The sequence below is a fragment of the Lichenostomus cassidix genome, chromosome 1Aa (genome assembly GCF_008360975.1).
Source record: "Lichenostomus cassidix isolate B80296 chromosome 1Aa, HeHo_3.0, whole genome shotgun sequence".
Lineage (NCBI taxonomy): Eukaryota > Metazoa > Chordata > Aves > Passeriformes > Meliphagidae > Lichenostomus > Lichenostomus cassidix.
In genome coordinates, this window is record NC_139480.1 from 10,387,922 (window position 1) to 10,405,185 (window position 17,264).

Here is a 17,264-nt window from a genome sequence, read left to right on the forward strand (position 1 = left end):
TGTGCACACCCGGGAATAAGACAAGTCCTTGCCTACTCTCACAATTAAAGGAACATAGAAGGCACCAATTTTCTTTCTTTTTCAAGGTATAGTAGCATGTTTACATTGCCTTAAAAGAAAGTGGTAGGGTAGGTGGGAAGAACAGGTTTTAAGACAGGCTTTGAAGGCATAATTACAGCTAGAGATCAAGAGCTGGCACACCTGCTCTGGGGTGTAGTGTGTGGGCTGTTAGATCTTGGGTCAGATCTGACTTCCACCAGCAATCTTCACACCTAAGGACCTGGGGTGGGTGGGGAATGTGAGGCATAAGCATTGCCAGTCTTGCCTCCCACCGACCTGCTGGGTCAGCAGAGCCAGGAAAGGATGTTGTAATGTGCTGCTGGATGTGCTAACACCATCCTGCCAACACGGGCAGCTCAAGGGAGCTCTCAAGCTTGGCTTCCTGGGTTTGTTTAAGAATTGCTTCAGTTTAGACTTGCTGGTGCTCACCTTGCTCCACAAAGTCTTTTCCTGTTTGTGATCCAGAACATAAAGTGCAGAATCAGAATGTTCTGAGGTGCAAGGGACCCACAAGGATGGTCAAATCGAGCTCCTAAGGGAATGGCTCATACAGGGAGCAAATGCACAATCCTTGCTGTTATTACACCATGCTCTGACCAGCAGAGTCAATAAATGTTGTGTGTCACTGGTATTTCCAATGTATCAGGTAGCAACATGATGCACTTCTAGGAAGCTTCAGTGTGCCAGAGAACAATGATTTAACAAGGTTAGTTAAAGGCTCAGTTATTCATCAAGGCATAAAATCAGTTTCTAGAAAAAGAAAACATGCTCCAAAATACCAAGAAAAGAGGCACAAGTACTTCATTATTCAACACAGAAAGCTTTATTTACAATTACACAAAAGGATATCAGAAGGAAGATTTGAGCTTTATTTTATTTGTATTTTCACTGACATTTCTAATAAATCTTTACCCTGCACTGTTTGAACAAATGTAAATACTTAACATTAGCCTTACTACAATGAATTAACAATGACTGTAACTGATGCTTTGGACAAAATAACTACAATTTATAATTCAAGTGCAGTCTAGGTGCTAAACATAGTTTAAAAGTCCAAACCTGCATTGAGATCAATGACATTATAAATATGAACAAACCTATAGTTCTGTCCATGTAAAATTTGGCCCTGAGACATTTAAAATCATGGCCTGACTTGCTGGATCGCTGCTGCTGGAGCACCACATAGCACTAAACAACACTAGTAAAGCAAACACTAACTTCCTGACAATGTACTTGAAGTCAAATAAAATGAAACTGAAATGTTAGCATATCAAAAATTACAGGAGCACTGCTGTTGTTCCTTTCATGTTAGATCCTGGCACAAAAACCATTTTATTATAAAAAGTTGGTGTCAGATCTTGAACCACAGCAGGGCTGTGTTTATCTCAGAGGAGATGTGTATTAATGACTTTAGCTGTCCTCATACCTTTTTTGACCAGTCCATAGGACTCTAGGGATGGCTTCAGTCGTGTCAAATTGTCCCCAGATTAATATGGGAACAGAGCATCACATATGACACCAGCAGTGATGTGGATATGATAGAAAGATGTTTTTCATTGCCTAGCCAGCACCACGAGTAATCAAATCCACAGGCTGAGAGCAGCCCTTCCTTGGGTGTCACACCAGCTTGTGGATGGAAAGGGAGTGCAGCCATGTACCTCACAGACCTCACCTTCAAGAATAATCTCTTGGATTTCTGTGACTCATCAGCTCTACTGATAGCTACACAACTTTGTCCACCAGGAAGAACAGAATAAAACACCAGCATTTTAGTCTGTTGGATATTCCCTTTATTTCCAATGGTAGGAATTTCTTACTAGAGATACCCAGCAAAAGATACTGTCCTTTATTAGCAAGACAAACCTTTTTGGTTTAAAGTCCGTTGTAGCATTGTTTCCAAACAGCAGGATATGAGAGGTTGGCCATGTTTGATTTCCCTTTTTCTTTGCAGCTTTTAAATAAGGGGACAAAAGATCCAAAAAAAGGAATCTTAGAAAATGCTGACCTTAGGCTCTCATTCTGAATTCAATGAGTCCATGGAAAAAGAAGAGACCCCATAACACTCTGTATTTGCCCCACTGACTTTCAGAATAAAATACAGCATTCAGATCAAAGGAAAAAGTCAAGTATTTATGCAGATGGCAGTGTTTGCTACCTGTCTACAGGCTGATGCACCTCATTAAACAAATGCTTGCACAAATTTCCTTGTGGCAGATGGTTTAGCAGTAATTAATTTGGGCTACCTGTTTTCATTTATGTGCTTCTATAGCAAGTGGGACCCTCTGATGTTTAATGAAAATCATTATCTCAGTCTTTCCTGTCTCTGAAGCATTTTGGAATATTTTCCCTTGGCCTGTCAGGTAACAGATCATTCTTCAAGGGAGGCCTTGGGCAAAGTGGGCTTAGGGCAGTGAAGGGGATGGTGTTAAAACAAGAGGCAGAAATAAAAGCACACAGGAGGCAACAGGAAGAGCAGTGGAACAGGTTGGGAATTAGGGAGTGGTTCAGACTAATAAACAGCTGTGGAGCCAAACGTCAATGAGCTCCATCAACACATGGATGACTGTGGTATGTCTGTGAGCCACCTCCATAAAAAATGTATAAACCATATATTTTAGTAAGGCTTTTATAAACTTCATGTATTAAAGTTAGTAACTTTACACAAGAAACTTCACATTCAATGCAATTCACATCCCTGAATAGAGGACAGAAAGCAGTTCTATTGCAGCAGCTTCCATTCCTCGAAGGAACAGAGAGAAATATTGCAATGAGAGCATCTAGAGCACAGCATGAGCTCCAAATTGTTGTCATTGCCAGCCTGTGCTCAGAGATGGAACATCAGCAAGCAGCTTTCAATTCTCTTGCAAATCCAGAAGAAAATGAGTAGCAAGTTGCATAAATGGCAGAAGGTGGACTAAAATCCAACTGCACCTCAGCTTCAGTCTGCTTGAATCCAATTTAAAATATGTAACAGGTTTCAGATAAAGTTCTTTGAAAGTATAGTTTCCACAGTGGCCTTTTTAGTGATGTCAGAAGTGTGGACCTTCAAAAACATCAGCTTATTTGATCTTCTCAAAATGGAAAAACATGTTGAATTCCACAGCACATGGATTGACTGTGCCTTGAACAATACCTTTTGTCTCTGAATTTTAACAAGCTGCTTGGCTGAAATTTCGTTTAAACATTGACTATCTCTGAAGTCTTTTGTTACCTGTAGTGAAATGAAATCAGAATTCAGTATATGGTGAGGCAGGTCTGCATCTTAAGAATATCTCTTTCTAGAGCATACTTTTCACCAAAACATTCATGTCTGTGCACTTCTTTTAAATAACTCCAAAAACAGTTTGTTTCTCCAGATATCAGCACATTAATCTACTACTTGGTTACTCTACCCCTGAGATGGGAGTATATTTTGCCTTTGTGGCTAGGTGTGCTCAGGATGTGCTCAGACTAACATGACAGTGATACACAACTGAGAGAAAGAAGTGAGAAACCCCACCCAGCACTCAACAGAAAGTGAAATTTCCAGAGGGTTCTCTGAATCTCAGACAGGAACATGTCCTTGAAGAGCACAAGAATCTGCATCTGTGTGGCCTCTGTCTCAGAGAGGTGCTAGAGAGGACACTTCTAAACAGTTCAACAGTCTTGGACAAAATGTTGATTTTAAAGAAATCACAACAAACAAATGAAAATGTTGTTCTTCTGATGTAGTTTCAAATGCCCTCCCTTGAGTTAAAAGCATGCTGAAAGATTTAGGGTGGGAAGAGAACTTGAAAACATTAGGCCAATTATGAAAACATTAGGCCAAATCTGTATTATTTCCTACAGAACAACTACTGAATCTTGTAGCACATTAAAAATAAGAAAAGTTAAATAGGCAATGATTCTGAACTCCCAAAACCTCAAGAAGTCACTTCTGAGGACTGAGCTAATAGTGCTTACTTACTTATTTTAATGACTTTGACCTGCATATGAAAAAGGAGCCCAGGAAGGCCAGGAAGAGCACAGTGCCTCCGATTATTAATCCCATCTGCAGCATGCTCAGCAGCTCGAGCCGACCAGTGATTTTATTTCTGAACATTTCTGCTTTCTCATCCCCAATAACAGCAGACTGAAACAGTGCAAGAAAAATGTCAGTGAAAGGCACATATGCAAGACCTCTCTTGCCAAGTATGCTCTTGGTGTAGTGCAAAGCACAACATGAGTTTAATACCCAATTGCAGGGCACCAAGACAGAAAAAGCTAGGTAGTTCATTGCTTGTTTGTTTTTTTGAAAACAGAATATTAATAGACATAAAATATACTAACCTCATTTAGCCAAAGAAGAGGGAACACATAGGGTACTTTAACTTTTTTTAAAGGTCTGAAATGAGAAAATAAGTATGGCATGTTACTTTTAGTTTGCTTCATAAGCCCAGTCTTTACTGAAACATTTTTCTTCTCCTCTAACTATATTTCTGACTCCCGGATGTACTTTTTAAATATATTTTTTGAGTGAAACAAAACCAAACCAAACCAAAACTACGATTAATATCAGCTTTTTACATATTGGGCAAGCATCATTTTCTGTCTAATCTTCTGCAGGTGGGCAGAGAGAGAGGGTTGAAGGTCTGTGTGGTGTTCATATATAGAGGATGCCAAAGTCATGTCTATCCATGTACATTTGGGTCAATGAAGAGCAAAAAAACAGCTAGAGACCCATCGACCCTTGTGATAAATACATCTACTGACAGGGAATGCATAAATTCTCTTTCACATTGGATTTAATATAGGAAATAAATTTTTTCTTTTTGTCCATCCTCATGGCCCCCATTTGGGTTTTATAAGAATGTTATTTTTAAGAAAATGTTGCCTGGTAAGCTTCTGAAGGGAAATAAAATTTTTGTTAAAATATGGCAGTGTCCTGCTCAGGAAGATTTGCTCTCAACAAGCTTTGGGAAAATATTTTTATTCCTTCTTCTCCAAGCCATTTCTACTGATGCTTTCCCAGACCAATCAGCCCTCTCAAAAATTCTTTAAAAATAAAATAATGAAGTAGTACTTACTCAATTCTTTTTGAAGGTTGCACAAGAAGGTTTACTTGCAGCCTTTTTGCAAACTGTAATGTAAAACCAGTGACCTAAAACCAGTGAAAGAAAAAAAACAACAAAACATTAATTTAAATTAATAGGATGCCAAAGCCTACAATATGGACTGTGTCAAAAAACACTCTGGGATTTTTTTATCCTTATGTTTTGAAGGATTAACTCCTATGAAATGTTAATGTTTCTAAGGGTTTCTCATTTCTCATAGAAATTCTAATTTTGTGGCTTTCCTGTAGTTACTTTTGTAATTTACATTGAAACCTGAAGGCAAAGTTTAAAAATACTAAATCAGTCATGGCAAGTTTCCTACAAAAATATGGTTCAGGGTTTTTTTCAACCAAAAATCAGCTTAATTTTCTTTTTCAAAATGAAGGCTATTTAACTTGCATAGGGCATAAAATAAACTTCATATCAGGACAAACATATCTATACAAAGGTCAAATCTTTTCTTCATGCCTTTCTTCTACTCTCTGTCTTCCACAAAAAAAAAAAATAGGTTGCAACTATTGAAATTTTTGTGTAATATTTAGGAAAATCTGATTGATGTCTCTATTCCAAATAAGGTGAAACAAAGATTTAATGTCATATCTCCTCATTGAAGTTACATAGCTTAACTGCCAAATTTTAGTGAGAAATTCCCAATTTTACCTTTTCTTTCAAAGTAAGAGCAAAATAGAATTTTGGAACCTTGGAATTCATCATACAATTCAGAAAACTTTGGTAAATACACTTAAAGTTAAGATCTGAATCACTGGAACAGAAATAGAGGTAAATTTGTAAGAAATCCAAATAAGTCAATTCTGTTTGGGAGATCTGTTAGACAATTCAAGCCACAAAGACTGTATTAGGTCTGTTCAGATCAGTCTGTTCAGAGTTCTAGAAATCAACAGATCTACTTTTGCTTCATTTCAATTGAGACTGTAATTATCCAAAAATGGCTAGTTATAAATTTTTTTCTTAAAAATTAAGTGTAGAGGAAACAGAAGTTTCATAGAATATAATTTTCTCAAAGTACTTGAAGGTCACAGAAAAGCTACAATATACTTCACTGTTTGCAGGATCTATTCAATCGCACGTAAAGTAAAAATCAAAACAGATTTTCCAAACTTTGAAGGTCAGAATGAGATAAAGTTCTGCTCTAAATTTCCCTTGCTGAAACCACACCACTTTGAGAGCAGATCTTAGAAAAGCAAGCATGAGACTATTGCATCTTGTGCTTGTCCCTCTGGTAAAAAGTCAGCTCTACACCTATTAAATTTAAACATTGCAAGTTTCCCAAGGTACAAATATTAAATACTTGGACTTACAGGCTCTATGTCTAGATATGTCTCATGTTCCTTTTCATTTGGGCTCAGGCCTTCCACCTTTTCCAATATAGATTTACTTGCATGAAGAAAATGAGGAAGAGAGATATATACCGGTCTTTCTATTGGGAAAAAACAACAAACTCTCTTGAATCATTAAGCCTTGCTTTGGCACTCATCTTCACAGGTCATTTTCCAAACATGGTTTTGCAATATAGACGTACAATCCTGATAAAAATGTTAATAGTCTAACCCCATCGGCCAAAAAAAAAAAACCAAACAAAACACAACACCCAAAAACCCCAACCCAACCCAACCAAAAATCTAAAATTCAAGCATTTCTGTGATTTTTTTTTTTGTCATGAGGAAAATTTGTATGATGAAATAAATTGCAGCTACAAATCCTGCTTGTCTCTGAGGAGCTGGCAGTGCTCCCAGTTTCATGCTGAGGTGAGGACATGAGTGTCACTGTGTCCTCCCTCTTCAGGATCTCATTTTAGCCAAACAGGACCCCTGGCAGTTCTCGCTGCACCAAATGCAGACTCAGAATGTATTTATTTTACCAACACCAAAGCCAGACAGAATTGTCTCTCAGTCTCTGAATCTGTATGTACCTGTGTACATACCCACCTCCCTGCTGTGTGTGTGACTTGCCACAAACACAAGGACTGTGACTGTCTCTGGATTTCATACACTGCCCCTCCTTTCCTTTCTCTATACACATTCCTGCAGTTTCAGTGCACAATCTGTGGTACCCTGATTTTGCACAGCACTATGCAAAACACAGAAATATTACAGTGCTCATTTTGGGCAATGGGGCTGCAGAGGTGTGAGGGGTCTCACAAGCAATCTGGGGAAGGATTCACAGATGAGCACAAACACCCTGCATCTCAGAGTGACACCTCAGCTACAGGACAAGGGCCTTGTCCCCAGTTAAATGGGATGTGTGGCAGCACTGTCACCACCATACTTGCTTTGCAGGCACTGATGTCCAGGACTCCAGCTAAGGTGCAGTTCTCTGATATGACTGGATCTGTACAGAAGCAGTAATTGTCTCCAACTTCAGTTGGGGATGCAAAGGCTTCGCGAGGAACTACGAAACGGTAGAGGGTGATTCCCTTCACAACCTGCTTGCCATAGAAAACTCCATAGATGGATCTGAACACAGAAGAGGAGAAATATGTTTCAACCATTTGGATTAAATGTCTGAATTCATGGAAATAATCCTGAAGGATCCCCCAGCAGCCTCTCTCTTAAAAGAAACAGCCCCCAGGGAGCCAATGGCCAGGCTCCTGCCACGCTGTTCCGTGGTTTGTGTTCCTCTGTAGTGGAGAACATCCCACACTTTCACAAAAGGATGTACAGACTCAGAGGTGAGCATGGCAATACACAAAAACACAGACAAAACTTCTAATACTAATAATAAACAGTATACACAAAACTAACAAATTAATTGAGATCTCTTCTCCCTACACATTGCTACACACACTGACATGACTTTTTGAAAGTTTCTGGACTACAGTAGAGATCCTTATCCATATAAATAATCTCTGATGTAGTTTTTTGCTGACCTCATGATAATCTAAGCTTTATGATGCAGGCAACATCCTGTTTACAATCTAATTCCATTGCATATAAATCAGAATCACTTAAGCTTCTTTTTGATAATTCATTATCAGTTGATTCAGACATATAATCAGTAATGTAATCAGGACACCTACACTGTATTGCATCCAAACAAAAGAAGGGTTTCACGATGTGGACAGAAAAATTTTTCCTGACCTTGCTTTTGCAGGAGCTTCGGGCAATTGTTGCTGCCCTTTATTGTTCTTGAACTGTGAGAACCAAATGGCCAGAGGGATCTCTCAAACTGTGTGCAATCAATCCAAAGAATTTTATAATTTTTCCTCTGCATAGAAGTCCCTTTTCTATGACTTAGGAAATGTTTTGCAGTTTGGAAAAACATTCCAGTTTCACAAAAAAAAAAGAATTTTGAATCAATGTAAACCCACTGATCTTTGAAAACAAACACTCTGCAAAGCAAATGGCCAACTTTAACCCTAGTAAAAAGGAAGCATCTCTTTCCAGGCAGCAAAATAAATATAGGGGTCAAATCTCCCAAAGTAAATACACTGTGATGCACTTTAAATCTTTAACATTTCTTTCAGGAATCCTACTGGAGGACTTGGGGAGACTGGATAGCCCAGCAGAAACAGCAGGCTTAAAAGTCATCAGCGTAGGATGTATTAAACAGGCTTGTTTGTTTGTAAATACATAAAAATAAAACATGAAAAAGTATCCTGTGAGAAAACAATTTTGAGTATCTCTTGAAGGACAGTAAACACTCTTCTGCATAGATGATTTTCTCCAGAAATGCCAAAGATGGACCTAACTGGACCATGGTGTACCTGTTGCCTTCTCAAACTAAGCAAGGCTGGGTCCTGATTTTAGAAGTTCAAGACTTTGAACCCTGTGGCCCTCAGTGCTTTTTACAGATCTCTAACAGCTCACAATGTGCCATTTTCCTGAATTACACATCTGTTACTGGCTGAAATAAGTACCTTGTAAATAGCTTGCTACTTGACCTATATAAAAGTGGTAGAATCAGGCTCTGAGTCATGAGCACAACTCGCATCTTTACTCGTGTTTTAGAGGAAACGTTTATGTTGCACTGCCTGGCTGACCTGACCACAGCCACTGAAAACTGTGACAAAGCCCTCTGAAAACAAGGAGCATTCAGTGGCACAAGCAGGTGTGAACTCACTCCAGGAAAGGACCAACCTACCTGCAAATATCGGAGGAGAAGAAGCGTAGCACCTGATCCTTCTCAACAAATGGTGGGAAGGATGCTCCATCTGTGAATAAAATAAAAAGACAAGCTTGAAAGCAGTTCTATTTATAAGACATTATTTAATTTCTAGCTCAGTATTCAGTTGTTACTTTCCTGTAAAGCTGTGAGAAAAGTAAACAATATGAGTCATTTGTGGGGAAAATGTTTATGTAAGTTATTGTACATTGACATGCACTCCATAGATAAGATGTAATTGTTTTTGAAGGTGAGCCAAGATATAGTAGCATTTTTTTTCCCAGATGTGAAGCTATATGATCAAGCCCATTTAAAACAGAGGATATTGGGAAAAAAAAAAATTCTGCTTAATATGAAGCCAAGTACCTGTTGCCATTTCTTTAAGGTTTTTGCAGTCTATAGACCTAAACCATCTTAGAGATTCTCAGGTCTCCTGCAGTTATGACACTCAGCCCTTACAAGAAACACAGCTTTAGATTTCAACACTGTCTATTCAATAATCAATGCTAAACCTTTTTAAACACCCAAGATTGCTCAAGTGGGCCTCAAGCTGAGGTCCTTCTAGAACTAATGGAGAGCAGGAAGCCACTTCTAGAGCACAATCCACCTCACCCCGTGGCAGATATGCAAAATCAGTCAGAGGTGCTGCCTTTCTCTCCACCTGCTACAAAAAGAGTGCAGAAATTCAGATTTGTATTTGTGCATCGTAAGCACTCAGAGTTGTGTAAGAGGAGCCTCTGCCATTTTCCCAATTAAGGTGTTGTAACAAACCTTTAACCAGTACATTTGTTAGTTTTTGCGACAATTTCTGTTTAGTTTCTTAGGCAGCAACCACAACCAAAGAATTGCAAACATCTGTGATATCTTTGAATCTAGCTGGCAAGAGCAAGAAAGCTAAATTACATACTGCCACTTGCCCACTGCTGACAGAAGCACTTTTTTTCAAAGATTCAAGACCATCCTAAACACAAACTCTGTTTCTAAATCTTGGCATTATTCTAAGGTTGGCAAACATGGACTCATGTCAAACCCCATACAAGTATACTGTTTTATATTTTTATCTATGTATTTTCTTATACTACACATGTTGAGGTTTTGTGTGAAAGCTTACAAGGTAAGGTAGAATTCTCACACTTACAAGACTTTTTAAACCTGTTACATCTCCAAACACAGCAGTGTCCCACTGAATGCCCTTGTAAACTGTGCAGCAATCTTTGCTAACAAGTAAAAGCTCATTTTCACTGTACTGGAGCACTTAATTATTTAGCAGCATATGTTTATTCCATCAGCTATAGAAGAAGAATAAATAAAAAGCTACCCTGTCTAAAAAGAAAATATGCCAGGTCCCACAAGAAAGAAGGAAAGTCCTAAAACATAAGAAAATATTGTTTATTATAAAATTAATTACATGGTTTAAAAAGGAACTAATCCTTTTTCACTCGCAGAGTTTTGGAAAATCAGATTCTTGTGATGTATTTTAAATACTTCAAAATACCTTGTTTTGTGATCTGGGTTATAAGGAAAGCTATTCATGCCAGGTAAAGCAGAATGGAAAATGGAGAGAAAAAACCCAAACAAAACAACCCAACACTAAAGCCTCCTTGTTTTGATACTCATTTACTGAAGGCCTGGAGCTCTCTGCAAAACCTCCACCAAGACACCTGCCAGCCTTAGCTCCACCAATTGTGGTGTCCTCACAGCAACACTTTCACTTATCAGAAAGATAAATATCACCTTGAACAAATGGATCTTAAACAACTCAACTGTTTACATATGCATTCCAAAAGCAAATTCAAAAATATTCCTCTGCAGTCTATTTATCCCAGGCTAAACTGCTTTTCTTCTTCATGCCTTTTCATTTTCTAGTGGTCTACAAGCCAATTATCTGACAGCCTCCTCCTTTGTTGCCTCAATTTCTTTTCATATATCAGGATGTCCGTTCTGGTGCATTTAATTAAATTTTCAACAGTGTAAATGAATGTGCATAATTAAAATGCAAAGATGATTTTCAACTGCTATAACGGAGAAAAAGAATCTTAATTATATTTTACTATGAAAGTAGTTAGTATAAACAAGTGAACTGGAAAATTTTCTCTTCCACATCTACTCTAGATGTAGAGGCTGTGGGCACATGTATATAAAATTATGTACAGCAATAATTCATATATTTTAATAGATACACACATATGCATATATCATAGCAGTAGTATGGATGCATATATATAGATACTTAATATACAGAATACAGAACTGGCAAAGCCCAGGGGAGTTAATTTAAATATTTTATCTCATTATTCCCTTGCAATATCAAGAAAAGTGTTGAAGTTTTAAAAAGCCTTAATAGGCTCACCTGTGCCATTAACCATATCACAGTGACCTTCCCAGTACGAAAGAGTCCTGTAAGACAAAATAAAAGTCATGCTGCATGTAGTAAATTATACCATGTAAGCAATTTAATTACATGTATTGCTAAATATAACTGTTCCAGTATAAGCCTGACCCATTAGCAAAGGCAAAGGACAGAGATGTTCATTTATTCAGATAAAGTACAGGATCCATTAGAATAGGATAAAAGGAATCTAGCTACTTCAGTATACAAAACAGAATCAACTACTTGTATCAAAGAATCAATATCTTAACTATCTTCAGTCCAAGCTCCTAACAGAACTATTAACAGCTGAAAGAAAGAGTTCGTTTTGCCAAGCCCAGGGCTAGATCCTGTTTCCTTTGAATCACTGAAGATTTTTCTGTTTATCTATAGCTCCTAGTGAATCAAGTCTTAAAAGCCATACCTTAAACATATATATGATTTTTTACTGTACAATGTTATGATACCTTTTATTTTTATAGCTTTCAATTATTGCTGTTTTTTTAATATCTTCTGTCCCAGTATAGACACTGTAAGGTCCATCACTTGTCCCATTATACTGTAACAGATGCAACAAGAAGGAATAACAGTTAGAAATATTGAACAAATTCATAGAATTACCAGATTTTTTTCCTCAGAGCAGCTGCCTTAAGTTTTTTTCACAGAATGGTAACTGAAGGCATTGCCTCCTCATTGGTTTCACTTACCGGGTAGAAGACTCCCACAGTTGGGTTCACACCAGGGAAGGGGAGGCTGTTTAAGAAGGTATCTTTGTATCCCCACAGTATTTCTTTCACTGTTCTGTTCTGCAGGATGGCTGCCTTAGAAGATTTAACCCAAGTGTTTATTATTGATTGCATAAAACCACTTGGGAACACGGCAGGTATAGCCTAGAAGACCAATAAAATCAGTGTTTAGCATAAAATTCTGCATGTGCTTTGAATTAAAAACACAGAGACTGACTCCAAGAACGTCAGATAGCAAAGTCAGCAAAGCCAGCAAAGCCAGTTCCCAGATTTGCAGGTCCCTTGAAGTTTCTACATAAAACTGACACTTCTTAATAAAATAATTAGTGGGCATAAGTTACACAAAGGCAGACAATTTTTCTTGGCTGATTACATGAGTTCACTAGATCAGCCCTCATCACAGAATGACAGAACAGCTGAAGTTCACAGGGACCCCTGGAGACCATCTGCTCCAACCCCTGCTCAAGAAGGACCTTTGAGACCCCATTGCCCAGGACCGTGGCCAGATGGCTTCTGAATATACAATACAAGTAAAAATTTCAGAAAAGCTTGGATTGGAAGGCACCTTCGAGGCTCTTCTGTGATTCTGTGACTGCTGGTGTGGTTCTGTTTTGTATTTTCACCATATAGGTGGAGACAGACACTTTCTCACAGCAATCCTGAGCACTCACATGCAGACACCAGAAAGTTGGTGCAATACAACCAGGGCTAAATATACGTATGAAAACTGTAAATATAAGTCAAAGGCAAACATCCTCAGCCTATGATAAGACAAAATCATCTGGACTACAAAGGCTCTAGTACTGCTCTAGGTGAAGATCTCTGTGCTCTTCCTTGAGTAACTAATGTCTTAGTAGGACAGAAGAGCTCCAAGGTTGCCCCATGGCACCCAGGCTGTGGTGGTGAGGCCATACAGACACCCAGTGTGGGAATCAACACAGCCTCCCCTGCCAAGCAGGAGTGAGGGCATTATGGAAAGAGTATGACAAATCCATCCTGCACTGTTCATGCTGTACCTCACACACAAAGGGAGCCTAGCCACAAACTCTTGATTTACTCCCACACTAAAATTGACTAGGAGGATGCTTTTTGAGCTTTGAACATACTGCAGTGAAAGGCATCCCTCACCATGACAGGAGGGCTGGAACTAGATGTCTTTAAGGTCCCTTCCAACCCAAACCATTCTCTGATTCTATGAACTTCTCCCCCGTTTCCTCTAGCAGCTCAACATTAGTATCTGGACACCATGGCTTTGTTTCTTTACTTACTACAACAGCGAGGTTGAGGACAGTCATGTTATCATCTTCTGTCCCAACAGACATGTTCGGTTCAAAATAAGCAGCATTAGGCAACATGTAGGATATTGTGCCATTCTCAGTTTCCGTGATATTTTCTTTGGGTAAATATCGCACCCTTGAAATACAAAGCACAAACAGAGAGTATTTTTAATCTTTGACTTTTGAGAAAGCAGATAACCATGCGTGACTGAAGGGTTTTGAAAAGTTGATGAACATTTTAGTAAAATGAATGTTGAATATCTTATAGCCATTAAAAGGTTTATAAACTTTTCATGTTTATTTTTAAAATATTGAATATTGAATTTAAAAATTCAATTTTTTGCAAAATATTGTTCTTTTGGAAATATTTCCTTATTGGCACATGGAAGAGGTTTTCTTGATACTAAAATGAAAACAAACATTTCTTTTTTATTTTTATATCATTAATGGACCTTGTATATTTTTATATTTTGTTTTAAATTAATTATGCTTTGTCATGTTTTGTCATAAGCTATCCCATGGTTGCATGTAATTACAAGGGGGTGACACAGACAGCTGGATAAACACTCAGGTGTTGATCTGACAGACACGTGTTGCAACAAAACAGGTGAAACCTCTAATGTTACTTAATGATAATATTTAATATGCATGTAGAGATTTATAAGCAATCTTTCAGCCCCACTGAGGTTCTGTCAGTCACACCCTGTCAGCAGATCTCTAAGGTACAAATCACTGCTGCAGTTCTAGCTTTAGCCCCATTCTTCCAGTCCCATCCTCTTGCTGACCCCTCTGTGAGGGGTAGACCCAAAATCCCAGGTAAGCATGACTGCAGCAGTGAGAGAAGTCTTCATTTCACAGTCATCATTTCTTACTTAGTCTTATTTAGGCTTGTGGCTGAGATTCATCCTTCAGAAAACAAGCATCATCATCAGCACTAGAGTAAAACATTTCTGTTTGGTGGGAATTCACCTTCTGCAGTATTTCTTAACTGTTTTTTCCTGATTCCTATGTAACCCTTTCCTCTGCTTTCCCAGGTACTCTGTGAACTAAGAATTCTCTTTTTCCAATGAGAAATAAATAAGCTTTTAGGCATCAAAGCACTTCGGCTGTAGATGCTGAAATGGAAAATTATCTTGCAAATATAATATACATTCTCAAAGATATCAAGAAAGAAATATCTTACAATCTTAGGAAAGCAATTTACTAACAAGGGTGCCAGTGATAGCAAATACTGGGCTTAATAACTCAGGAAGTATCAACTAGTCCTATGTCAACATCACATTTAACATTAAAGAAACAATAAAACCTCCCTTAAATGTGGGAGGACTGAATCTAGGTCCTAGCTAGTACACTCAGAAATAGGAATACTTTTCCAAGGAAAATTTGAAAAAAAGCTATTGATTAAAAACATCATAAAGAAAAAAAACCCAAATTACATTATTAAAATGAGTGAAGCATGGATGATAAAATAATCTCTTGGTTTTAGGGCATCTGGCATATTTTCTCCTATTATAAAGCTGGTGAAAACTGACAGGAAGGAAAGCAACTGCCTCTGTGATATGGTGGAAATGAATGATTGGTTTTCACAGGAGCAAGCAGCTCCACATCCAATTACCTATTTCTATTTATGTTTTCCTTATGTTAGACACAATCATGAAAATATTTGGCACTGCTGTGTGTAGCTGCAATTTATCCATTTTTGTCCAGTCTAATTAAAGTGTGATGCTGGAATTTCAAAAATAAATTTTATCTCATCAGAACTTTCTCTGACTTCAGCAAAACGTCTGATATGATCTCACATATTAAAGGGTTTTTTCTTACCTGTATGTGTAAGGTCCTCTTTGTTCAAATTTTGGTTGAGCCCCTTCATCTATAACGTCTGAAGGATTTAACACATTGAAAATCCAAAATTCCCTGTAAACTGAGCTTCCTGGCACAACCCAATTCTGATAAGCAGCGGTACCATTGACAATGACAGCTTCCTGAAATTACAACAACCAAAGCCAAAATTAACCACAAAAGAAACCAGAGAGAAGTGGCATTTTCTTTTTTAGATGATCGTCAAAGATTCCAAAGCAAAGAGAAAAAAACACCATTTCATCATCAGTATGAGGTGTACAGCCCAGCTGGCCAACACCTGAAGGCAGCTTGACATTCCTGCTCAGTGAGAGCAAAAGTGAATTCCCCTAAAACAAGTGACCACAAAGCTGATACAATTGCTGATGTAGCTGGTAGCAAAGCTTTCCTGTTGTTGTGGTGGAGCATTGCCTTCATTCTCAAACACCTGCCAAAACCACTGAATATTTATAAAGGGAAACTCATTGATGACTGAATGATACCCAGCTGATTATAGAATCCATAAACTACTTTTCATACATTGCAAAAAGCCCAAGGGAGGAAATGAGATATAATGTCTGAGCATTATTCAGGCTCTAGATAATTTTCACCCAGAGAAGTCACACAGTACCCTTGAAGGACTGTTTCTTTGACAGAAAATTGTTGTCACCAAAACTGAGACTTTCTAAGAAATCTCTCTACTCTGATAACATCAGATCTAGGGAAGAAAGGACAAAAGAGTACATCAGGAACCACTCTAGAGGAATCAACAGCTTTAAGTCTGCACCACTCAAATGCGCCATATGGTAAATGGCAATTCAGTCCTCAGGACTGCACAGTGAGAAGGAGAGTTTAAAAGTATGTCACCTGTATAGTCAGTGGAATGCCTGCTTTGCCTGGTCTATGTCAGGTCTCTTCTACAGGATTTTCCCAAAGCCTTGGGATAATGTAATTTTTCCCCTTGGTGGTAAAAATTGATAAAAGTTTTTGTTGAGAAGAAAAAACTAGACTGCCTGTCTCCAACATAAAGGATGCTTTTCTTTATTAGAGTGATTGAAGATAAATTAGCTAATTTGCACAACTCATAAAGTCCAGAAATTAAAAGGCTCTAATTCCTCTAGATAGCAATGAAAGACATTTTAAATCAAAAGTTGCTGGATATTCTTTCTAGTTTAAGTTTGTGCCTCTAAAGTTCACTTAGCAGTCACCATCTAACAAAACAAATACTTCCAGTTAACAATTTCTGCAGTTGGAAGCAAATATCACTTCTTGGAGAAGTTGTAAGACAGTCAGGAGTCTGTCCGTGAAAAACCTCTTTGTGTGGTGGAGTTGCAAACGCCTTGCTGGTGGTGTAGAGCACTGGGCTTGCTGCCTGAGCATTTGCTGTAATTTATGAGCTTTTGTGTGAGAGGGGAAGGAAACCTCGCTGCAGCAAGTGTGTTATCGCCTGGAGGCCTTGCTCTCGAACCTCACCGGGTCAAGGACTACCCCAGCTGTGGCCCAGAACGGGGCAGACCAACTCCTGGATGAACAGGGAAAAGATTAAACGATTCAGAAGTCACCTTCCCAGCTCTCACAGAGAATTGCTCCAGGAATCTGGGAGGAACAGGCTGATATAAAAGGTACAACTCAGTCTGCCCAGAGTCTGCCTGTGGTCTGTACTCAGCACTGTCCTGTGACAGGGACAGATCCCAGGATTCGACCTCTATTGTGTAACTGGAGTGGGGAAATGGTTAAATTTTTAGCAGCTGCGTGGCCAAGAAGACAAAGTAATCTCTCTAGA

The 17,264-nt window shown here is 38.4% G+C and overlaps 1 protein-coding gene across 4 annotated transcripts in view; it reads right to left on the minus strand.

The window, feature by feature from the left end:
- Nucleotides 1–860: 860 nt before the first annotated feature.
- The window catches only part of CD36 (CD36 molecule (CD36 blood group)), a 30,677-nt gene continuing 14,273 nt past the window's right edge, over nucleotides 861–17,264 (minus strand). For 3 of the 4 annotated variants that reach the window (XM_085083639.1, XM_085083621.1, XM_085083631.1), the window contains exons 3-14: nucleotides 15,467–15,627; nucleotides 13,637–13,781; nucleotides 12,330–12,512; nucleotides 12,090–12,181; nucleotides 11,605–11,651; nucleotides 9,234–9,303; nucleotides 7,419–7,606; nucleotides 6,452–6,570; nucleotides 5,106–5,179; nucleotides 4,369–4,423; nucleotides 4,012–4,171; nucleotides 861–3,271 (exon numbers count right to left, since the gene is read on the minus strand). In XM_085083639.1, coding sequence (XP_084939765.1) covers nucleotides 3,249–3,271; nucleotides 4,012–4,171; nucleotides 4,369–4,423; nucleotides 5,106–5,179; nucleotides 6,452–6,570; nucleotides 7,419–7,606; nucleotides 9,234–9,303; nucleotides 11,605–11,651; nucleotides 12,090–12,181; nucleotides 12,330–12,512; nucleotides 13,637–13,781; nucleotides 15,467–15,627 — 1,317 coding nt within the window. In that variant the 3' untranslated portion in view covers nucleotides 861–3,248. Of the gene's footprint in view, nucleotides 3,272–4,006; nucleotides 4,172–4,368; nucleotides 4,424–5,105; nucleotides 5,180–6,451; nucleotides 6,571–7,418; nucleotides 7,607–9,233; nucleotides 9,304–11,604; nucleotides 11,652–12,089; nucleotides 12,182–12,329; nucleotides 12,513–13,636; nucleotides 13,782–15,466; nucleotides 15,628–17,264 lie in introns of all 4 variants that reach the window. The other variant, XM_085083647.1, reaches the window with a different exon arrangement.